Source organism: Schistocerca nitens, chromosome 8 (genome assembly GCF_023898315.1).
Source record: "Schistocerca nitens isolate TAMUIC-IGC-003100 chromosome 8, iqSchNite1.1, whole genome shotgun sequence".
In the NCBI taxonomy this organism is placed as follows: domain Eukaryota; kingdom Metazoa; phylum Arthropoda; class Insecta; order Orthoptera; family Acrididae; genus Schistocerca; species Schistocerca nitens.
The window spans coordinates 611,927,063-611,952,131 of NC_064621.1; the positions used below are offsets into that span (position 1 = coordinate 611,927,063).

The 25,069-nt window shown below is 45.7% G+C and overlaps 1 protein-coding gene across 1 annotated transcript in view; it reads right to left on the reverse strand.

Annotated features, from left to right (window-relative positions):
- The window catches only part of LOC126198551 (hemocyte protein-glutamine gamma-glutamyltransferase-like), a 394,601-nt gene that overhangs the window by 302,339 nt on the left and 67,193 nt on the right, over positions 1–25,069 (reverse strand). The window contains exons 2-3 of the mRNA XM_049934974.1: positions 16,303–16,526; positions 6,950–7,113 (exon numbers count right to left, since the gene is read on the reverse strand). Of these exons, the coding sequence (XP_049790931.1) occupies positions 6,950–7,113; positions 16,303–16,507 (369 nt within the window). The 5' untranslated portion in view covers positions 16,508–16,526. The remainder of the gene's footprint in view (positions 1–6,949; positions 7,114–16,302; positions 16,527–25,069) is intronic.

Sequence of the window (25,069 nt, forward strand, 5' to 3'; positions counted from 1 at the left end):
TATCTTACGACCCGTGGCTCTACCCTTCATTCGATCCCTGCGAAAGCCTACATTTCAGCAGGATAATGCACCACCGCATGTTTCAGGTCCTGTACGGGCCTTTCTGGATAACAGAAAATGTTCGACTGCTGCCCTGGCCTGCACCTTCTCCAGATCTCTCACCAATTGAAAACGTCTGGTTAATGGTTCACGAGCAACTGGCTCATTACAATACGCCAGTCACTACTCTTGATGAACTGTGGTATCGTGTTGAAGCTGCATGGGCAGCTGTACCTGTACACGTCGTCCAAGCTCGCTCTGAGTCAATGCCCAGGCGTATCAAGGCCGCTATTATTACCAGAGGTGGTTGTTCTGGGTACTGATTTCTCAATATCTATGCACCCTAACTGCGTGAAAATGTAGTCACATGTCAGTTTTAGTATAATATATTTTTCCAATGAATACCCGTTTATCATCTGCTTTTCTTCTTGGTGTAGCAATTTTAAAGGCCAGTAGTATAGTAGATTGTATCTGATCCGTGCTAGTAAACAGAGAAAACAAAGGAAATGAGCAGATGGAATATTTAGTCTTTCATACACTTCCACTTCACTCAGTCTTACCGTGCGCTAATGTTAGTAGCTCTGGTTTCACCCGTAGAGGACCTGGGGGTGTCCTAGTCTCATAATGTTTTTTTCCAGATAGTATGTCATGCTTGTACAACATTTGGTTGAAACTGCTTGTGGTGCTCAACAGTTATGCATTACGTGTCAACCCTTCTTGTCAGAACGTCACGCCTAGATTCTTACAAATTACCGTAGCGTCCAAGCAAATTTACGGATTCGACGCTATTTCGTTTTTTATTATTGTTGCATCTGATTCGGTTCACATCGTCTCGCGTAAGGGCGACAGTGGTGCCTTTCCGTACAGAACTTCTTCCTAAATGTCCTGACTTCAGAGGGGCAGCAATATATCGCAAAGTGACCTTTTGTTACTGCTTTCCAAATAAAGCTCGGTCTGCATCACGCATCAGCTGGTATCGGTGTCAGTCATCCTGTTTTGAACATTTTAGACCTGAAGGAACCTAATATAACCGGCGAAATCAGTAAAATATTTAAGGACTAATTTTTGTTACACTAACTTCCAGCCCCAGGGGCACTGGCAGTGTCCTAGTGCCGTATGTTTTCTGATGGTAATTCCTATGGTTGCTCCCTTGCCACAGTGGTTCCTTCCAGATCACCGAAGTTAAGGGCAGTCGGGCTTGGCTAGCACTTGGATGGGGGACTGTCCGGATCTGCCGAGCGCTGTTGGCCAGCTGGGTGCACTCGGCCCTAGTGACGCCAGCTGAGGGGCTACTCGACTGAGAAGTAGCCGCTCCACCCACGAAAACTGACAACGTCCGGTAGAGCGGTGTGCTGCCCGCATGCGACTCCAAATCCGCATCCAGTGACGTCTATCGACTGAGGATGACACGGCGGTCGGTCTGTACCGTTTGAAGGCCTGTTCGGTCGGAGTTTGTTCATACGTGGGCTATCGACGAAGTAAGAAAAGTTCGCACATACTGATCACGCACCACTCTTGTGGCAGCCGCTCATAGGTTTTGCAGTATTCAGTGTGATACGGACAGTTGCCACATGCTGATGTAAGTCGGACCTTGTCAGGTGGTAAGCACAGAGATAGCTGCGACTGTATCTGTGCCGACAGCGAATCCCGTCCGGTGTGTGTGTCAGGAGGCGTTGTTTCTTTTCTGCGGACGGTAAACATTAGACACTGTGACATTCACCGTCGACCTGTTACCATTTTTGGCGAAGGTGCAATGAATGCGGCCAGTGTCCGAAAGTGGTGCATGGGTTTTAAGAAGGAGAGAACAGGTGTTCGTGAAGATGAGAGATGAAGGCGGTCCTCCGTCATCAGAGACGCTCTGAGACAAAAGGGGGATCTCATCATTCGAAAGAATCGACGATCCATGATTAGCGACATGCACGAACAACGTCAGGAAGCGTCTCCTTCAATTGTGCACGAAATTATAATTCAACACCTAGTGTGCCACAAAATCTCTGCACGGTGGGTGCCACGCATGCTCACCGATGACCAGAAACCTGCGATAACGGCAGCTGTGTCAGCGTTGTTGGAGTGTTACGAAAGGGACGGCAAAGTCTTCATTGACCAGGCTGCTACGAGAGGTGAAACATGGGCTTCTCATAACAGGCCCACAATGAATCGACAGTTCGTGAAGTGGCGTTATCCTTAGCAGACACAGAACTCAAACAAGGTGAAAGCAACTGCATCAACTCAAAAACTGATGGCTTCCATATTCTGGGACAGTGAAGGGGTCGTCGACTTCACGCCCTGCAACACAAAATGCATACTGTGCTACCCTTGAACGTCTTCATCGAGCTATCCAGAAATACCGAGGAGGCGACATCTCGCGCGGACGACGCCTCGCGTGGAACTCTTCTGCAGCGTGACAATGGACGTTGGCATACTGCCCGGCGGACACAGGCCTTGCTGACTGAGAAATTTCGGAGGGACATGTCGTAGCACTTTCCTACTATTTTCTCTTTCCGAAACTGAAGGAGCACCTTAGTGGTAATCGCTTCGCAAAAGGTGAAAATCTGAAGGCCGTCAACATGAATTGGTTAAACAACCAGACGGCCACATGGTATGAAGATGGTATACACAAATTGGTTGCAAGGTACGACAGGTGCCTCAAATGTCAAAGGCAACTGAGTGGAATAGCAGACGAAGTATGTGCCAAAACGAGTACGTTGAGTTTCTCGATTATTATTGAACGATACCTTGTTGTTGTTGTTGTGGTCTTCAGTCCTGAGACTGGTTTGATGCAGCTCTCCATGCTACTCTATCCTGTGCAAGCTTCTTCATCTCCCAGTACCTACTGCTACCTACATCCTTCTGAATCTGCTTAGTGTATTGATCTCTTGGTCTCCCTCTACGATTTTTACCCTCCACGCTGCCCTCCAATGCTAAATTTGTGATTCCTTGATGCCTCAAAACATGTCCTACCCACCGGTCCCTTCTTCTTGTCAAGTTATGCCACAAACTTCTCTTCTCCCCAATCCTATTCAATACCTCCTCATTACTTACGTGATCTACCCACCTCATCTTCAGCATTCTTCTGTAGCACCACATTTCGAAAGCTTCTATTCTCTTCTTGTCCAAACTGGTTATCGTCCACGTTTCACATCCATACATGGCTACACTCTATACAAATACTTTCAGAAACGACTTCCTGACACTTAAATCTATACTCGATGTTAACAAATTTCTCTTCTTGAGAAACGCTTTCCTTGCCATTGCCAGTCTACATTTTATATCCTCTCTACTTCGACCATCATCAGTTATTTTGCTCCCTAAATAGCAAAACTCCTTTACTACTTTAAGTGTCTCATTTCCTAATCTAATCCCCTCAGCATCACCCGATTTAATTTGACTACATTCCATTATCCTCGTTTTGCTTTTGCTGATGTTCATCTTATATCCTCCTTTCAAGACACTGTCCATTCCGTTCAACTGCTCTTCCAAGTCTTTTGCTGTCTCTGACAGAATTACAATGTCATCGGCGAACCTCGAAGTTTTTACTTCTTCTCCATGAATTTTAATACCTACTCCGAATTTTTCTTTTGTTTCCTTTACTGCTTGCTCAAATATACAGATTGAATAACATCGGGGAGAGGCTACAACCCTGTCTTACTCCCTTCCCAACCACTGCTTCCCTTTCATGTCCCTCGACTCTTATAACTGCCATCTGGTTTCTGTACAAATTGTAAATAGCCTTTCGCTCCCTGTATTTTACCCCTGCCACCTTCAGAATTTGAAAGAGAGTATTCCAGTTAACGTTGTCAAAAGCTTTCTCTAAGTCTACAAATGCTAGAAACGTAGGTTTGCCTTTTCTTAATCTTTCTTCTAAGATAAGTCGTAAGGTTAGTATTGCCTCACGTGTTCCAACATTTCTACGGAATCCAAACTGATCTTCCCCGAGGTCCGCTTCTACCAGTTTTTCCATTCATCTGTAAAGAATTCGCGTTAGTATTTTGCAGCTGTGACTTATTAAACTGATAGTTCGGTAATTTTCACATCTGTCAACACCTTCTTTCTTTGGTATTGGAATTATTATATTCTTCTTGAAGTCTGTGGGTATTTCGCCTGTCTCATACATCTTGCTCACCAGATGGTAGAGTTTTGTCATGACTGGCTCTCCCAAGGCCATCAGTGGTTCTAATGGAATGTTGTCTACTCCCGGGGCCTTGTTTCGACTAAGGTCTTTCAGTGCTCTGACAAACTCTTCACGCAGTATCTTATCTCCCATTTCATCTTCATTTACAACCTCTTCCATTTCCTTAATATTGTCCTCAAGTACATCGCCCTTGTATAAACCCTCTATATACTCCTTCCACCTTTCTGCCTTCCCTTCTTTGCTTAGAACTGGGTTTCCATCTGAGCTCTTGATATTCATACAAGTGGTTCTCTTCTCTCCAAAGGTGTCTTTAATTTTCCTGTAGGCAGTATCTATCTTACCCCTAGTGAGACAAGCCTCTACATCCTTACATTAGTCCTCTAGCCATGCCTACTTAGCCATTTTGCACTTTCTGTCGATCTCATTTTTGAGACGTTTGTATTCCTTTTTGCCTGCTTCATTTACTGCATTTTTATATTTTCTCCTTTCATCAATTAAATTCAATATTTCTTCTGTTACCCAAGGATTTCTATTAGTCCTCGTCTTTTTACCTACTTGACCCTCTGCTGCCTTCACTACTTCATCCCACAGAGCTACCCATTCTTCTTCCACTGTATTTCTTTCCCCCATTCCTGTCAATTGTTCCCTTATGCTCTTCCTGAAACTCTCTACAACCTCTGGTTCTTTCAGTTTATCCAGGTCCCATCTCCTTAAATTCCCACCTTTTTGCAGTTTCTTCAGTTTCAATCTGAAGTTCATAACCAATAGATTGTGGTCAGAATCCACATCTGCACCTGGAAATGTCTTACAATTTAAAACCTGGTTCCTAAATATCTGTCTTACCATTATATAATCTATCTGATACCTTTTAGTATCTCCAGGATTCTTTCAGGTATACAACCTTCTTTTATGATTCTTGAACCAAGTGTTGGCTATGATTAAGTTATGCTCTGTGCAAAATTCTACAAGGCGGCTTCCTCTTTCATTTTTTCCCCCCAATCCATATTCACCTACTATGTTCCCTTCTCTCCGTTTTCCTACTGACGAATTCCAGTCACCCATGACTATTAAATTTTCGTCTCCCTTCACTACCTGAATAATTTATATACCTTAGTATAGCGAAATTTTCTTTAGTCCTCGTAGGTGTAGCTCCAAGATTTTCAGGGTTATTACTCACATGGGTCCACTTCCGATGACCACTCGCTTAATTACTGTCACCGGTGATATTACAGAGAAAGAAAACTATGGGTCCTATACCAATATTTATAGTTTTCGTTTATATCTAAACGTAACCCCTTCAAATTCGCAACTCACCTCTAAGAGAGGTAAGGTGGGGAGGGGCAGGGGATCTTTCTGTTGGTACTACACTTTTCGCAGTAGTACTGAAATTTTTCTGGGTATTCCGCACCTACGTTCATATGTCATCATATTCTCACGCCTAACCAACAGGGGCGTCTTTTACATAGAACAATAGTCGTCTAGCATTGAGCCATGTTTGTGACAAGTTTGGATGTAATTGCTCTAGTATGGTTTCAAAAGTATCTACACGCCTACTAGGGTTCATTAATATGGGGTGTGTCCAACCTTTTCCTTTATGACAACTTCTGTTGAGGAAACTTGTATGTGAAGGAATCGCAGCCCATTCTTATTCCAGAGTCGAAACCAGAGAAGGCAGTGACGTTGGACTTTGGGGTCTGCCAACGAAGTCGATGTTCTAATTGATCCTGAAGGATTCTCCACATTGAGCTCCGGTCAGTGACACGTGGTGAATGAGGAATTAGAGAATACAAGCTTTTTCAGTGTGGTGGTACACAACAATGATGATTACATGAGTAGATACAGTAGCTAATGAAAAGTTACTGAATCGAACTGGAGAAAAAAATAAATTTATGGGATAGGTCGACTAAAGGAAGTGACTGGTTAATAGCAGACATCTCGAGGCATCAATGAATCGTCAGTTTGGTAATATAGGCAAGTGTGAGGGGTACAAATTGTAAAGGCAGCCAGTTGTCGGCTTGAGTTAACAGGTTACAATGGATATAGGTTGCAAGGGTTGTACAGAGGTAAAGGGGATGATTAGCGTAGAGAGCTCTATAAAACTCGTCTTCCAACTGAACCTCGCAAGAACAACATAACTGAATTGTTAATAGAATTAATTCCCCCTTACATGTCATAATTGATACAGAATAACTTCTATTAACAGCTGGAGCTAATCAAGCCTGCAAATGAGGACGAAGTAGAACACCTTGTCGACGACTCTACAATTTCTTAGCTACGGCACTAACGCAAAGTGATGTGGTACACTGAGGACAATGCTTGCAACGTGGTCCACATGTTTTCTGAGGCATGCTCTCATTTTGAACAGATCTACTTAAGCTGTGCAGTAACCAGACACTTATTAGCGGACACTAGTCGGAGAGTGTACACGCTTCACCTTTAAGACACCTTTCAATGTTGTTACTCGAAGTCTGTGCAGGTACGACAGCACATTCTTCCTAAAGAAACCAGAGAAACTAGTGGTTTTGGACTCTGGGGTCTCACTCATCCCATACGTGTCGCATTGGGTTCAGGTCGGGACTCTGGGTAGGCCAGCGCATTTCAGGAGTGATCTCGTCCACAAACCATTGCCTTAAAGATGCCGCTTAGTGAGAGGGCGCGTTGTCAAGTTTATACATTGAAATATCATCTCTGAACTGCCCTTCCTGACCGTTTTGATCGGACAGTGCTTACAGACACAGGACGTGCGCCAGCTGCTGCCTGGTGCTGGAGGCCACCCACCTGCAGCTTGAGCAGCGGCTCCGCAGAGGCGTCGTGTCCGGCGTGCAGCGCGACGTCCCACTCGAGGGCCGCCAGCCTGGAGCCGGGGCCGCTGAGGCAGCGCGCGCCCTTGGGGCCGACGGCGAGCACGGCGCGCGTGCGCTTCCCCACCGAGGGCTTCTGTCCTGTGGGCACAGCGCACACGCAACGTCACGCTCTGCGTATCCACCTCTGGCAGCTCCCGTGTCTCTTGCACAGTCGAGTGCTACTGGATGCTGTACTTATCACTCAGTGTGGATGTGACTCGGGAGCTGGAACTGCATATACATAGGACAGTAATATCAACAGATGCTGGTTTACCAGGTCCATGTGCGTTGAAACCATCAGCTCTATATATATTTCTATTCGAATACGCCTCGTATGTATGAGCCGTGGTAAAAATTGCTGTTTTGAAGAGCGTGCTGCAGTGCGTAGTGTGAAGCAGTCGCCCTCCTATTCTGGCGGTGGCGCCTCTGTGGCAATCGCAGCTTTGGTGTCTCCCTTTGGTGGGACAGGGAAAAGGTTGCCTGTTCACGTGCATTTAAGAGGCGCTATGAGCTTGCCAGTCGGACACATCCGCACACTATATATTGTCCGCCGCCTTGATCGCCATCACCCCCTGGTCTCTCCCTTCCTCACCACCCCCAACCAGTTGCCGCGCCTTTACCGTTGTGTCCCACCCTCTCTCCATCTCCACACCTTCCATCTCGTTTCCCAACACAACTTCTACCATCTACCCCTCCCGGATGATGAGCTTCGCCCTGACATCTACCCTTCCTACCAACTCTAACCCCCTCTTCCTGCCTCCTCCTCAGGGCTCCCTCTCCTCCCCCTCCCTCCTCCTGAGCGGCTTCCCCCTCCTACTCCCCCTCCATCTCTTGTGCCTCCTTTCAGTGTCTCTGCGCTCCCTCCTGCCCTGTCTTCCCTCTTCCTCTCCCGCCTCACGTGTCTCCTGTCTCTTCGTGAACCCACTGATGCCCCTCCTCTCTTCATCCCGCCGCTTCCCCAGCTGCCCCATGCTATCCCCTCCTTTTCCATCCTCTCTGACCTTTTCCCTCGGCAGGTCCTACCTGGCAGTTTTATTCTTCGTCGTGTGTGCTCCAAGTGGGTTTTAAGTGTGTTGTACCGGAGTGTTTTTACTACTGTGGCCGACTTTTAACCTGTGCCTGCGCATTCAGTGTCTTCTCTGTGTTTTAAGAATCGCCAACTGTGTTTTTAACTTTCTGGTGACTTTTTTAACTGTCCCCCATGAATGTCTCCATGTCAGTGTATATTTTACCTCCATTTTCTCCCCTTACTCTGTTTTATGTTCCCCTTTTTTATCTCCTTATGTATGTATCAATTTATTCTTGTTTTAGTTGTAGTGCCACTAGGCTGAAGAGCGGCGGATTGTGCCGCTGACAGCCCTCCCCTGCCCATATGGGGCAGGGGAATGAAATCTCAATAAACAAAAAAAAAAAAAAAAAAACTTGCCAGTCGGTCAGTCTGGGTCAGTCTCTCGTCCCCAGCTTGCTAGTCTGTCTCTCGTCCGCATTTGTTAGGCAGTTAGTGTCTGTCTGTCTGTCGTTCGGAGTGCTAGTATGTCTGTCGTTCGGATCAACCTTTAAAGCCGGCAAAATGAGGGTCTTTCCACTCCGCCAGTAAGAGAACTCAGCGAGTGGTCGCGCGGTTGAGGCTTGGTTCCTGCATCTGAGTCTCCGCGTTAGGCCGCCAGTCTGCTCGAGTTTGCTGAGGCAATGGTCATTGGCGGTTGGATCGATCGGTTGGTTGGTCGCGCACTGAGACATAAGATGACTTGTCCGTCTTGAGCGTCGGCGCATGTGAGGTCGCCACGTGAGTCCAGTGGGCCGGGCGTATTGCGAGGGGTAGTGACTTCGCGGTCGACACGAGAGCAACAGGAGTCAACCCACGACATCAGTCTGGCCGGTGCGAGCTGCGACGGCGTGAGACGGGAGATCGGCGCGCCTTCCTGCGTCCGTTGAAGCGGCTGGCAGCGGACGGTTCGGGGGAGCGATTTGGGGCTGCTGCGCCAGGTCTTCTCGAGAAATCGCAGTTTATTATAAGTTAAGTGATTGGTGATATGTTGTTTGATTTACTCTTGTTAAATTCTACTTGGTTTCTTGGTGAGGTCACCAGCCGTTTTACTTTGGGGTCATCACACCAATCTTCTCCGTTTGCCCACCCGCGAGAAGGTGGCTGTTTATAAATTGAGTGGTCCGTTTCTCCCTTGTGCAGTAGGGGCGGGTTAGAGCAACCTGTGGTTTGGGTTGTTCGGTATTCTCCCAATCAATCTACCGGACGTTAGTAGCTGCCTCTGTCATGTTTGTCGGATTTGGTGTGTTAACGAACGTGCTGACATGAGTAACGTTTCCAACCGATTTCTCATACACAAACAGCAGTCGACCGGCGTTGCCTGGTGAAACGTTGTTGTGATGCCTCGTGTAAGGAGGAGAAATGCGTACTATCACCTTTCCGACTTTGATAAAGGTCGCATTATAGCCTATCACGATTGCAGTTTATAGTATCGCCACATTGCTGCTCGCGTTGGTCGAGATCCAGTGACTGTCAGCAGAATATGGAATCAGTGGGCTCAGGAGGGTAATAGGGAACGCCGTGCTAGATCCCAACGGCCTCGTATCACTAGCAGTCGAGATGACAGGCATCTTATCCGCATGGCTGTAACGTATCGTGCAGCCACGTCTCGATCCCTGCGTCAACAGATGGGGACGTTTGCAAGACAACAACCATCTGCACGAACAGTTCGACGACGTTTGCAGCAGCATGGACTATCAGCTCGGAGAGCATGGCTGCGGTTACCCTTGACGCTGCATCACAGAGAGGAGCGCCTGTGATGGTTTACTCAACGACCAATCTAGGTGCACGAATGGCAAAACGTAATATTTTCGGATGAATCCAGGTTCTGTTTACAGCATCATAATGGTCGCATCTGTGTTTGGAGTCATCGCAGTGAACGCATATTGGAAGCGTGTGTTTGTCATCGCCATACTGGCGTATCACCCGGCGTGATGGTATGGTGTGTCGTTGGTTACACGTCTCGGTCACCTCTTGTTCGCATTGAGGGCAGTTTCAACAGTGGACGTTACATTTCAGATGTGTTACGACCCGTGGCTCTACCCTTCATTCGATCCCTGCGAAACCCTACATTTAAGCAGGATAATGCATGACCGCATATTGCAGGTTCTCTACAGGCATGTCTGGATACAGATAATGTTCGACTGCTGCCCTGGCCAGCACATTCTCCAGATCTCTCACCAATTGAAAACGTCTGGTCAATGGTCGCCGAGCAACTGGCTCGTCACAATAGACCAGTCACTACCTTGATGAACTGTGGTATCGTGTTGAAGCTGCATGGGCAGCTGTACCTGTTCACGCCATCCGAGCCCAGGCGTATCAAGGCCGTTATTACGGCCAGAAGTGGTTGTTCTGGGTACTGATTTCGTAGGATCTATGCACCCAAATTGCGTGAAAATGTAATCACATGTCAGTTCTAGTATAATATATTTGTCCAATGAATACTCGTTATACCCGTTTATCATCTGCATTTCTTCTTTGTGTAGCAATTTTAATGCCCAGTAGTATATACACTCCTGGAAATGGAAAAAAGAACACATTGACACCGGTGTGTCAGACCCACCATACTTGCTCCGGACACTGCGAGAGGGCTGTACAAGCAATGATCACACGCACGGCACAGCGGACACACCAGGAACCGCGGTGTTGGCCGTCGAATGGCGCTAGCTGCGCAGCATTTGTGCACCGCCGCCGTCAGTGTCAGCCAGTTTGCCGTGACATACGGAGCTCCATCGCAGTCTTTAACACTGGTAGCATGCCGCGACAGCGTGGACGTGAACCGTATGTGCAGTTGACGGACTTTGAGCGAGGGCGTATAGTGGGCATGCGGGAGGCCGGGTGGACGTACCGCCGAATTGCTCAACACGTGGGGCGTGAGGTCTCCACAGTACATCGATGTTGTTGCCAGTGGTCGGCGGAAGGTGCACGTGCCCGTCGACCTGGGGCCGGACCGCAGCGAGGCACGAATGCACGCCAAGACCGTAGGATCCTACGCAGTGCCGTAGGGGACCGCACCGCCACTTCCCAGCAAATTAGGGACATTGTTGCTCCTGGGGTATCGGCGAGGACCATTCGCAACCGTCTCCATGAAGCTGGGCTACGGTCCCGCACACCGTTAGGCCGTCTTCCGCTCACGCCCCAACATCGTGCAGCCCGCCTCCAGAGGTGTCGCGACAGGCGTGAATGGAGGGACGAATGGAGACGTGTCGTCTTCAGCGATGAGAGTCGCTTCTGCCTTGGTGCCAATGATGGTCGTATGCGTGTTTGGCGCCGTGCAGGTGAGCGCCACAATCAGGACTGCATACGACCGAGGCACACAGGGCCAACACCCGGCATCATGGTGTGGGGAGCGATCTCCTACATTGGCCGTACACCACTGGTGATCGTCGAGGGGACACTGAATAGTGCACGGTACATCCAAACCGTCATCGAACCCATCGTTCTACCATTCCTAGACCGGCAAGGGAACTTGCTGTTCCAACAGGACAATGCACGTCCGCATGTATCCCGTGCCACCCAACGTGCTCTAGAAGGTGTAAGTCAACTACCCTGGCCAGCAAGATCTCCGGATCTGTCCCCCATTGAGCATGTTTGGGACTGGATGAAGCGTCGTCTCACGCGGTCTGCACGTCCAGCACGAACGCTGGTCCAACTGAGGCGCCAGGTGGAAATGGCATGGCAAGCCGTTCCACAGGACTACATCCAGCATCTCTACGATCGTCTCCATGGGAGAATAGCAGCCTGCATTGCTGCGAAAGGTGGATATACACTGTACTAGTGCCGACATTGTGCATGCTCTGTTGCCTGTGTCTATGTGCCTGTGGTTCTGTCAGTGTGATCATGTGATGTATCTGACCCCAGGAGTGTGTCAATAAAGTTTCTTCTTCCTGGGACAATGAATTCACGGTGTTCTTATTTCAATTTCCAGGAGTGTATATATACGAGGCGTATTCGGCAAGTAGGGTCCAACTAGGTTGATAATGGAAACCAAGTGGAAATCCGATGGAACTTTGCACAGATATGTTGGGCTGTGTCTTTAATATTCCTGCCGATCACGTCTCTCTTTTCAGTTCAGAGCACAAAGTGATCACGTAAAAATGCCTAAAAGAACAGAGTCTCCCCCAAGTATGTGGATCTGGTGAGAGATTTTGCCTGAAGCTATGCAGCCCACATAACGTAAATTTCATGCGTTTCTTTCTGTCTTCAAGCCAATTTTCAGCCACAATCTTCAGGGACAATGATGATGCTCCTGCAGGTTTTCGATTGCAAGTGTTTGATCACTCACAATACTGCCGTTAATCGGATCACTCCGTTATTCATCTCTGCTCATATGGAGTGCTGGCTAAGAAGAGAACATTTTGGCACAAACAACTAACGGCAGACCAGCGTAGAGAATTAGCGGAAACCACAGGGGGCTGGTTTCTGTGATGGGAGAACTGGGAAGTTTGTACAACGCCAAGACGATGTATCGAACTGGGGACCTAGAAACAACGGAGCGGCTTTGTCCGGCATTAACCTTCACAACCCCGCAACAGGCCACAGCAGTCCACCCACCCCACCGTCGCCCCACACCGAAACCTGGGTTACTGTGCGGTTCGGTACTCAGTGCACCCCCGGGAACGTCTGACTACAGACGAGTGTAGCCCCAAAATGTTTGCGTGGTAGAGTAATTACGGTGTAGGCGCACGAGGAGACAGTGTTTGTGCAGCAATCGGCGACGCAGTGTAACTGAGGCGACAGATGTCTAAGTCGGAGTGGCGACTATTTAGATAGATAGCTGGAAGGTGTGGCTAACTGTTGTGGATAAAAAATTTTAGATTTTCACTGTGGTTTTCATTTTGCGACTGACTGGACTTACTTTCGGAACATATATATATATATATATATATATATATATATATATATATATATATATATATATATATATGTGTGTGTGTGTCGTTTAGGGACGCTCATCGGCGAGATCAGTTGCTCTTAGCGAAATTAGTAGAAACAAATGTGGTTCAAATGTCGAAAATAGTATAGAATAAATACGAGGCAGTAGTGCATAAAACTGAACTCACAAGGGGAGGCCGCCAATTGTGAAATTCAGATTCGATTCATACTGCGCATAATAAAAGCTCATGGCCAGAGGTGTAATGTGGCAAAGCACCAAGATGCACTTCTCAGCCGCTGTTAAGAAAATCGACAGTTAAAAGAAACCGTTGCGGTGAAATACTCTCCACGATTAATAATTTTTTACAGTGTCGTGGCGCAGCGGTAAGCGCTCGGGTTCGTAATCCGAAGGTCGCCGGATCGAATCTCGCGTCATGCAACCTTTTTTTTAGTATTTGTTTTTAATAATTCAAATATATATATATATATATATATATATATATATATATATATATATATATATATATATATATATATATAATTCCCGGCAATCAGTTGCAACAATTATGCATATAATAAGTTGTTGAAAGTCGTTTGTCGTGGAAAAACTGGCGACTTCGAACATCATTATGTTTTCCGCAAACAGAGTTGTATTTCACAAATGTTATTAATTGTCTTCATAACGTTAACCACGTATAGTTAACGGAAGACTTAGAAACGATATTGCGAAACGAATACGTATAGCGTAAGTCAAACGTTCGAATTAGAATAGAGACCCCACGAACACAAATTTGCTGTGGCGGGTATGAAATATAAACTCCGTTACTCGCTCGTTACACTTGAAGGACAGATGTTGAATGGGCCGAAACGAGCCGCCACGTAACAGCGTAGTTGCCTGCTAACTTCGAAAGAAGGTAGGTGCGGTCCCTAGCGCAACGGTTTCTTTTAACTGTCGATTTTCTTGACAGCGGCTGAGAAGTGCATCTTGGTGCTTTGCCACATTACACCTCTGGCCATGAGCTTTTATTATGCGCAGTATGAATCGAATCTGAATTTCACAATTGGCGGCCTCCCCTTGTCAGTCTCTCCCAGCGTCACCGTCGGTCACCACCTGCTGATTGGCAATGGGTGGAGAGCTCTAAGTTCGACACACGGGAGAGATATGCAAGCCTCACTGGAAAGATATGGACTGCACCATACAATTCGCTGTGGTGACGACACGATGGAAAACGTTACTGCATTCGAACGTGCCATCGGTCAGACACTAGCTGTACTGGACTAGGGAATTAGCGCCCCACGCGTGGGTAGATCTTAACATGGTACCACCAATGGCTGCCATAGCTGGGAACGACGCAGCGCTGACGGATGACGTCACGCTGGGCTCAGTGATGAATCACAATTCTACGCTTCCCAGTGTGAACATCCCCGGCGACCTGGCGAGGGCTCCCAGTCCTCTAAAGTTCTGCAAGTATCGCCATGTGATATACCTGAGTTGCTCCAACCTGAGGTTGCCCAGTTGGTATAGATCATTACCCCGTGTGAAGACGGTAGCGAGTACCGAAACCAGTATAGAATAAATGATATTGTGCAGCTGTGGCTCCGTAAACTTTTCTGGTGTAATAATTGGTTGTATTCACGTCGGGTCTCCATCGGCAACATATCGTCATCTGGACACTGTATTTCGGCGGTCCACGTGGCCGCCGTCTTCAGGCCGAAATGTTGTGTCCAGATGACGATATGGAGACCCATCTTGAATACAATCGATATTGTAGAGCTGTTGGCACAAAAAAAAAAAAAATTCCAAATGTTTATTGCCTGTAGATAACCACTTGAAGAAAGCTTTATTGCCAGTAAAAATAGTTCGTAGAGATATGTAACAACATTTCACCCTTGACTGTTGGTATCTGGATGTCCAGTATTCAAAGAAGATATGTTTTAACCCTTTCGTGGGCAAAATTATTGAGCAGTTTTTTTAATGAATGAAGATCAGATAGTAGTTGACAGATAGGTATATTTATCATACAGAATATCAAATTTGCTCCAACTGTGAAACTGAGGTCACACAACAAGGTGGGAAGTATTCTTCCCACTGCCCTTCCTTGGAGTTAATTGACAAAAACAACTTTTTCAATATATGTCATATTTATTTGATAAATTTCACAATTACTTGCCATGAAATTTTCTGAAACATGGGTCTATGCAAAGTGGTATTTGACAATATGTACAAACACAGCGAGTGCTCTTTTCCGCAGCTTTGGTACTACAATGACGGCACGTCCAGTAGGTTCCTCCTAAAATGGGTTGATGCTCCCCTACAGACACATGACTAAAATCTTCAGGTACTTTACCCCTTTTTGCCAGAAAGACAGGTTTTTGTCCACGCCTTTTTTGGGATGAGAAGCCAGCGATCAATTGTCTGGCTAGATGGATCCTGTATGTGAGCTGATCATGCTGTCCACTTTCTCTTTTACTAATTTTCCACAGGATAAAACTGTTCACTGCAGCAACATCGACCAGGAAATAAAATATTCTGTGCCACCATTTTACAGAACGTCTGCCAATAGCATACCTTTCTGGTAATTGATCAAACTGATCGACACCACCCATTATTTTGTTGTATTCTGCCACAACTTCAGGAGAAGAAATCCCTGTACTAGTACCGTTCTTGTTTTTCCTTTTCTCTTGTGGCTGTTTCTCATGGGTCATGAATTGAGGACAGGAAAGTGACTGGTTGGTTATCCATCCATTTTACTGCAGAAATGGCTCCTTTTGTTTCAAACTGGAATTCTCCTGGTTCCAATTTTACGTTTCCCTTCATAAATTTTGGTAAATCAAAAGTATTTATCTTATACTATAGCTTTGAGGAAAAAATCACAAAATGTCAGGCAAACAGCACTGAAAGGCTCCTCTACATAGCAACACTCAGCTATACAATGCCTCTCCGCGAAGGTACAGCAAAAACGGCGGGAACTTTCGATTGGAAGTAGTACCCTCTACTGTTCTCTGGGTGGTAACACCGTACACAGGTGGGAACTGTGAATCCCACGGGACTAGAAGCGAGTTCATTATAGTGGGAAGCGTGTTTCCCACGGCTCACGAAAGGGTTAAAGTAATGAAATAAAATACTATCAAACTTTAGCTTTCAGCGATTATTAGTTTTGCCTCATCATGGGGACCTACACTGAGTTCACCTCATTAAAAAGACCTGGTGACCCTAGAGACTCTCAGATGGGCTTGGGGCATAATAAATTAGGTTAAACATTAGGACTGGAGTACAGGTACCCCTCAAGAGAACTGAACATTAGGATTGTCGCCGGACATTTGAGACTGGCGCAGCGTGTTAGCAAGTGCGTGGCGGAGCGCCTCACCGAAGGAGAAGGTGAGCATGATGACGTCCCTGGACTGGTCGTAGGGCCTGTTGGAGAAGGCGATGGCCACGGGGAACGGCTGGCCACGCCGCAGCACGGGCGTCGGCTGGTCGTCGTGGACGCACTCGAAGCGCTCCGTGTGGTGCTTCTGGGCCGTCTGCAGCGAGCACAGCTCGATGGACTTTACCAGCAGGTGGTCCGCCATCCTGGTCTCAGCTTCCGACCTGCAACACGACGGGCGGCGCGCTGCCGTTTACGACGCACTGAAGAGATGCACCAGAATGGAAGTACTGTCTTAATACTTGCTGTCTACAGTTATTGATTACGAGTATGCGGACACCAGTGTTAAGCGCGGAATTGATACTCAGAAGTCACAGGTAGCGGATGCAGCACTACAGGGTGTTACAAAAAGGTACGACCAAACTTTCAGGAAACATTCCTCACACACAAATAAAGAAAAGATGTTATGTGGACATGTGTCCGGAAACGCTTACTTTCCATGTTACAGCTCATTTTAGTTTCGTCATTATGTACTGTACTTCCTCGATTCACCGCCAGTTGGCCCAATTGAAGGAAGGTAATGTTGACTTCGGTGCTTGTGTTGACATGCGACTCATTGCTCTACAGTACTAGCATCAAGCACATCAGTACGTAGCATCAACAGGTTAGTGTTCATTACGAACGTGGTTTTGCAATCAGTGCAGTGTTTACAAATGCGGAGTTGGCAGGTGCCCATTTGATGTATGGATTAGCACGGGGCAATAGCCGTGGCGCGGTACGTTTGTAACGAGACAGATTTCCAGAACGAAGGTGTCCCGACAGGAAGACGTTCGAAGCAATTGATCGGCGTCTTAGGGAGCACGGAACATTCCAGCCTATGACTCGCGACTGGGGAAGACCTAGAACGACGAGGACACCTGCAATGGACGAGGCAATTCTTCGTGCAGTTGACGATAACCCTAATGTCAGCGTCAGAGAAGTTGCTGCTGTACAAGGTATCGTTGACCACGTCGCTGTATGAAGAGTGCTACGGGTCAACCAGTTGCTTCCTACCATGTACAGCGTGTGGAGGCACTATCTGCAGCTGATTGGCCTCCACGGGTACACTTCTGCGAATGGTTCATCCAACAATGTGTGAATCCTCATTTCAGTGCAAATGTTCTCTTTACGGTTGAGGCTTCATTCCAACGTGATCAAATTGTAAAGTTTCACAATCAACATGTGTGGGCTGACGAGAATCCGCACGCAGTTGTGCAATCCCGTCATCAACACAGATTTTCTGTGAACGTTTGGGCAGGCATTGTTGGTGATGTCTTGATTGGGCCCCATGTTCTTCCACCTACGCTGAATGGAGCACGTTATCATGATTTCATACGGGATACTCTACCTGGGCTGCTAGAACATGTGCCTTTACAAGTACAACACAACATGTGGTTCATGCACGATGGAGCTCCTGCACATTTCAGTCGAAGTGTTCGTACGCTTCTCAACAACAGATCCGTTGACCGATGGATTGGTAGAGGCGGACCAATTCCGTGGCCTCCACGCTCTCCTGACCTCAACCATCTTGACTTTCATTTATGGGGGCATTTGAAAGCTCTTGTCCACGCAACCTCGGTACCAAATGTAGAGACTCTTCGTGCTCGTATTGTGGACGGCTGTGATACAATACGCCATTCTCCATGGCTGCATCAGCGCATCAGGGATTCCATGCGACGGAGGGTGGATGCATGTATCCACGCTAACGGAGGACATTTTGAACATTTCCTGTAACAAAGTGTTCGAAGTCACGATGGTACGTTCTGTTGCTGTGTGTTTCCATTCCATGATTAATGTGATTTGAAGAGAAGTAATAAAATGAGTTATAACATGGAAAGTAAGCGTTTCCGGACACATGTCCACATAACATATTTTCTTTCTTTCTGTGTGAGGAATGTTTCCTGAAAGTTTGGCCGTACCTTTTTAACACCCTGTATAAAAGGAGGCACGCAGTATCGTATTCTCAGTAGGGAATCAGGAACAGCAGTCCTTATAAAGCTACCCAAGTAGACCTCTGGTGATCTGATTATGAAGTGGAAAAGCGCGGGAAATACTACAGCTAATCCGAGGCTAGGCAACTCCATGCTCTGAGGGACAGCGGCCGTCGAACATTGCCGAGTGTTGGAATAAAAATTTGCCAGAAACCAGTGGCAGGAATCACTCGTGAGTTACAAAGGGCTACCAGCAGTCCGGCTACCAAAATGTCGGTGCGTATGGGGTTAAAAGGAACAGGGACAACGGCGGAGCTGCTCCTCGTATGCCGCAGATTTCTGTACTCAGTGCTGAGGGACGCTTGAGGTGCTGTAAAGAGCGACATCAGTGGACAGTGGGTGAGTGGAAACGAGTGATTTGGAGCGATGAATCACGCAGCATCCTGAGGCAGTCCGATGATGGAAGGGTCTGTGTTTGGGGAATGCCTGTGTGATGTTACCTGACATCAGGTGTAGTGCCGACAGAGAAGTCCACAAGTGGTTGCATCGCCCTTAATGGGCTCAAGAAAACGCTAAATCCGAAGTAATATGAATGCATGAAAGTATGATGAGTTAAAAGAAATATTCAGACAGTGAAGGGAGACGAAAATTTAATACTCATGAGTGACTGGAACTCGATAGTAGGAAAAGGAAGAGAAGGAAACGTATTAGGTGAATATGGAATGGGAGTAAGGAATCGTAGAATTTTGCACAGAGCATAACTTAATCATAGCTAACAATTGCTTCAAGATTCTTAAAAGAATGTTGTGCACATGGAAGAAGCCGGGAGATACTGACAGGTTTCAGATAGATTATATAATGGTAAGACAGAGATTCAGGAACCAGGTTTTAAATTGTACGAGATTTCCAGGGGCAGATGTGGACTCTGACCACTGTAAATTAAAACTGAAGAAACGGCAAAAAGGTGGGAATTTGAGAAGATGGCACCTGGATAAACTGAAAGAACCAGAGGTTCAGGGGGAGCATTAGGGAACGATAGACAAGAATGGGGGAAAGAAATACAGTAGAAGAAGAATGGGCAGCTTCGAGAGACGAAATAGTGAAGGTAGCAGAGGATCAAGTAGGTAAAAAGACGAGGGCTAATAGAAATCCTTCGGTAACAGAATAGATATTGAATTTAATTGATGAGAGGAGAAAATATAAAAATGCAGAAAATGAAGCAGGCAAAAAGGAATACAAACGTTTCAAAAATCTCACTAGGGGTAAAATAGATACTGCCTACGGGAAAATTAAAGAGACCTTTGGAGAAAAGAGAACTACTTTCACGAATATCAAGAGCTCAGATGGAAACCCAATTCTAAGCTAAGAATGGAAAGCACAAAGGTGGAAGGAGTATATAGAGGGTCTATACAAGGGTGATATTCTTGAGGACAGTATCATGAAAATGGAAGAGGATCTAGATGAAGATGAAATGGGAGATATGATACAGCATGAAGAGTTTGACAGAGAACTGAAAGACCTAAGTCGAAACATGGCCCCGGGAGTAGACAACATTCCATTAGAACTACTGACAGCCTTGAGAGAGCCAGCCTAACAAAACTCTACCATCTAGTGAGCAAGATGTATGAGACAGGCGAAATACCCTCAGACTTCAAGAAGAATATAATAATTCCAATCCCAAAGGAAGCAGGTGTTGACAGATGTAAAAATTACCGAACTATCAGTTTAATAAGCCACGGCTTATTATTACAGACTAATGGAAAAACTGGTACAAGCTGACCTCTGGGAAGGTCAGTTTGGATTCAGTAGAAGTGTTGGAACACGTGAGACAATACTGACCCTACAACTTATCTTAGAAAATAGATTAAGGAAAGGCAAACCTACGTTTCTAGCGTTTGTAGACTTAGAGAAACCTTTTGACAATGTTGACTGGAATACTCTCTTTCAAATTCTTAAGGTGGCAGGGTAAAATACAGGGAGTGAAAGGCTATTTACAATTTGTACAGAAACCAAAAGGCAGTTATAACAGTCGAGGGGCATGAAAGGAAGCAGTGGTTGGGAAGGGAGTGAGACAGGGTTGTAGCCTATCCCCAATGTTATTCAATCTGTATACTGAGCAAGCAGTAGAGGAAACAAAAAAGTAAAAAAAAATTCGGAGTAAGAATTAATATCCATGGAGAAGAAATAAAACGTTTGAGGTTCACCGATGACATTGTAAGTCTGTCAGAGACAGCAAAGGACCTGGAAGAGAGTTGAACGGATTGGACCGTGTCTTGAAAGGAGGATATAAGATAAACATCAACAAAAGCAAAACGAGGATAATCGAATGTAGTCGAATTAAATCGAGTCATGCTGCGAGAATTAGATTAGGAAACGAGACGCTTCAAGTAGTAAAGGAGTTTTGCTATTTGGGGAGCAAAATAACTGATGATGGTCGAAGTAGAGAGGATATAAAACGTAGACTAGCAATGGCAAGGAAAGCATTTCTGAAGAAGATAAATTTTTTTAACATCGAGTGTAGATTTAAGGGTCAGGAAGTCGTTTCTGAAAGTATTTGTATGGAGTGTAGCCATGTATGGGAGTGAAACGTGGACGATAAATAGTTTGGACAAGAAGAGAGTAGAAGCTATCAAAATGTGGTGCTACAGAAGAATGCTGAAGATATATCACATAACTAATGAGAAGGTATTGAATAGAATTGGGGAAAAGAGGAGTTTGTAGCACAACTTGACTAGAAGAAGGGATCGGTTGGTAGGACATGTTCTGAGGCATCAAAGGATCACCAATTTAGTATTGGAGGGCAGGGTGGAGGGTGAAAATCGTAGAGGGAGGCCAAGAGATGAATACACTAAGCAGATTCAGAAGGATGTTGGTTGTAGTAAGTACTCGGAGATGAAGAACCTTGCACAGGATAGGGTAGCATGGAGAGCTGCATCAAACCAGTCTCTGGACTGAAGACCACAACAACAACATGAATACATTTCACATAATTGTGTACTGCCCACTGTAGAGGAACAGTTGTGAAACGATGATTGCTTGTATTAGCGTGGCATTGCAACCTGTCGCAAATCAGCAACCGCTCTGAACGATAACATCCCCTTATTGACTTGCCAATCATGAGTCTCGATCTGATCAGAACAGCACGCTTTTTGAATGAGCCACAACGTGGATGAGAGCGTTGTAAAGTTTGCTCCAAACCCCATTGTCGAACATGACGACCTTCTCCAGTTTCGGCTGTTGAGGAAGTGTGTGCTGAGATTCCCTCCCCTCCCCCCCCCCCTCATCGCCGCCCCCCCCTCTCTTTCGCTAGACTGAGACAAGTCACTGAAAGCATCCGAAGCAGAGTTCAAGTTGGCATAAAGGAAAATGGTGGACACATACGATATTAATGTTCACCAACATATGTCCGAATACTTTCGTTCATTTAGTGTGTTTATTGTGAATAATTTCTGCCGTCCATGGCATTGGCTGCTGCTGATGCCAAGAAGTAGAGTAGTATTGTGCAAAGTCAGGTCGTATAAGACTAGCGTTTGAAAAATCCGCAGACTATTTGAAAGATTAGCAAACAGTACTCAAGAAAGTTAAAGAAACAGCTGTTGTTCACTTCTTGACAGAAGCACATAAAAACGCTACGAAAGTAAACGTTGCACTGGATCTGGCCTGCAAATGGAGCACCACCGCAGTAGCAGTAATACAAACTGGAAACAGTATAATTCATCCTAACGACCCGCGGTTAACGTCTGTAAATAAAAATGTTTAATTGCCGGTCGATACTCACCTATATTCAGTTTAGCTAGATGTAAGATACGTAGCAACAAGCAGCAGTGCGTTGTATCTTTTCAGCGGTTTGAGGCAAAAAGTTATCGTAATTTTAATAATGAACAGCCTTAGTTGCACCGTTTACCTAGAAATTTACCTAGGTTTCAGTCGGGATAACCCAACCTTCTACAGAATAACAGTATGTACCGTTTGTCCATAGTGGACGTCGTCAAACTAAAACTACAAATCCATAAATTATCGTACAGACTGTAAAAACGTATCTGAAACTGCCTCGGCCCCACTTCGCGACCGCGATGCGGCAGCCACGAGTGCTGTCCTGGAACTTTACATTCTGACGATAATCTATGGATTTGTAGTTTTAGCTTGACGATGTCCACTACGGACAAACGATAGATTCTGTTATTCTGAAGAAGGTTGGGTTATTCCGACTGAAACCTAGGTAAATTTCTAGGTAAACGGTGCACCTGAGGATGTTCATTATTAAAATTAAAATTAATATTTATACAGTTGCTGACAGGGCCGCGAAATGTTGAAGATATTTATGTATCGTAATCTTGCTTAACGACACTCCTTATACATCAAAATGTTTAATGTTAATGATTAGAAATTTGCCAGTAGCGTGAATCTACACTCTCAGAGTAGTTTAGAAAAACGTGTAAATAATAACCCTATGTAAGCGCTGCTTTGCTGTCGTGTACAATCAATGAACTGTTGAATCTAGTTTGGACCTGCCTAGCCGTGGAGGTAAAAGAGTGGTGAATGCAGCCTGGTTGAGAAGCTTACTGTGTAAAGGCCAAAAGTACAAGATATGCTACTTTGTCGTATCTTGGAATAATACGCTGCTCACCTGTAAAACTGCAAGAACATGTAGGCGGCATGCGAAAACACAAAGTGTACTACATGCATGGGGACACAAATTCTTCTGAACTGGATGGAAGAAAATGATCTATTGACAAATAGTCAGCACGGATTCAAAAAATAGCATTCATACGACGCCACTGGTCGTTTATTGTCGTGAAGTAATGAGTGCTATCGACAGGCGATCTCACCATGATTTCATTGGTCCAGATTTTGAGATGGCTTTTGACAGCTCTACTCACAAGCGGTTTCTAATGAAACTGCGTGGCGACGGACTTTCGTCTCACCTGTGGGACTGGATTCCCGACTTTCCTGTTAGAGAGGTCACAGTTCTTAGTAACTGACGGAAAAGTCATAGAATAAAACAGACGTGATACATGGTGTTCCTCAAGGAAGTGTTTTATGCCCTCTGCTTTTAGTTATCTATATAAACGACATAGGAGAAAATCTGAGCAGCCGTCTTGGATTGTTTGCAGATGATGCTGTTATCTACCGTTTTGTAGAGTCATCACAACAAGGAAACCAATTGCAAAATGGTTGATAAAATGTGTGTATGGAGCGAAAAGTCGCAGCTGACCCTAAATAATGAAGGAGTTCATCTACATGAGTACTAAAAGGAGTTAGTGAAATAACGTTTACACGATAAAGTACACTAATCTAAATACTGTCAGCTGGACTAAATAACTAGGAATTTTAGTTACGTAGAACTTCGACCGGAACGATCGCATAAGTAATATTGTGGGTAAGGCGAAACAAAGACAGCTGCGATTTATTGGCAGAACAACAGTTCTACTAAAGACACTGCCTACTCTACGGTTGTCCGACCTCTTCTGGAGTACTGCTGGGACCCGCATGACGTAGGATTAATGGAGGACATGGAACAGGTTCAAAGAAAGGGAGTTCCTTGTGTATTACCGCGAAATAGGGGAGGGAGTGCCGTGCCATGGATATGATGCGCGAGTTGGTGTGGCAGTTATTACAAGAAACCCCTGTCTCGTTGCAGCGAGATATTTTTACGAAATTTCTGTCTCCAATTTCCTCTTAAGAATGAGAAAATATTCTGTTGGCGCCCACGTACAAGGCGAGAACTGATCATCGTAATAAAGTAAGAGGAATCAGAGGTCGCATGGAGAGATGTAAGTGTTGATATCTCCCGCTCGCTGTTCGAAAGAGGAAGGGTCGAGAAGTAGTATGAAAATGATTCGATGAACCCTCTGCCAGGCACTTAAGTGTGAACTGTAGGGTATCATGTAGATGTGGATGTAGACGTAGATCATCGTTACATTGCGCCTGCACAAAGTAGCACTGTAGATGGCAGGAACACCACCTGGAAAAAGTTCAAGGCAATCGTAAAATGCGTTTTAGGCAGGTACGTGCCGAGTAAAACTGTGAGGGACGGGAAAAACCCACCGTGGTTCAACAACAAAGTTAGGAAACTACTGCGAAAGCAATGAGAGCTCCACTGCAAATTTAAACGCAGCCAAAATCTCTCAGGCAAACAGAAGCTAAACGATGTCAAAGTTAGCGTAAGGAGGGCTATGCGTGAAGCGTTCAGTGAATTCGAAAGTAAAATTCTATGTACCGACTTGACAGAAAATCCTAGGAAGTTCTGGTCTTACGTTAAATTAGTAAGTGGCTCAAAACAGCATATCCAGATACTCCGGGATGATGATGCCATTGAAACAGAGGATGACACGCGTGAAACTGAAATACTAAACACCTTTTTCCAAAGCTGTTTCGCAGAGGAAGTCCGCACTGCAGTTCCTTCTCTAAATCCTCGCACGAACGAAAAAATGGCTGACATCGAAATAAGTGTCCAAGGAATAGAAAAGCAATTGAAATCACTCAACAGAGGAAAGTCCACAGGACCTGACGGGATACCAATTCGATTCTACACAGAGTACGCGAAAGAACTTGTCCCCCTTCTAACAGCCGTGTACCGCAAGTCTCTAGAGGAACGGAAGGTTCCAAATGATTGGAAAAGATCACAGGTAGTTCCACTTTTCAAGAACGGTCGTCGAGCAGATGCGCAAAACTATAGGCCTATATCTCTAACATCGATCTGTTGTAGAATTTTAGAACATGTTTTTTGCTCGTGTATCATGTCATTTCTGGAAACCCAGAATCTACTCTGTAGTAGTCAACATGGATTCCGGAAA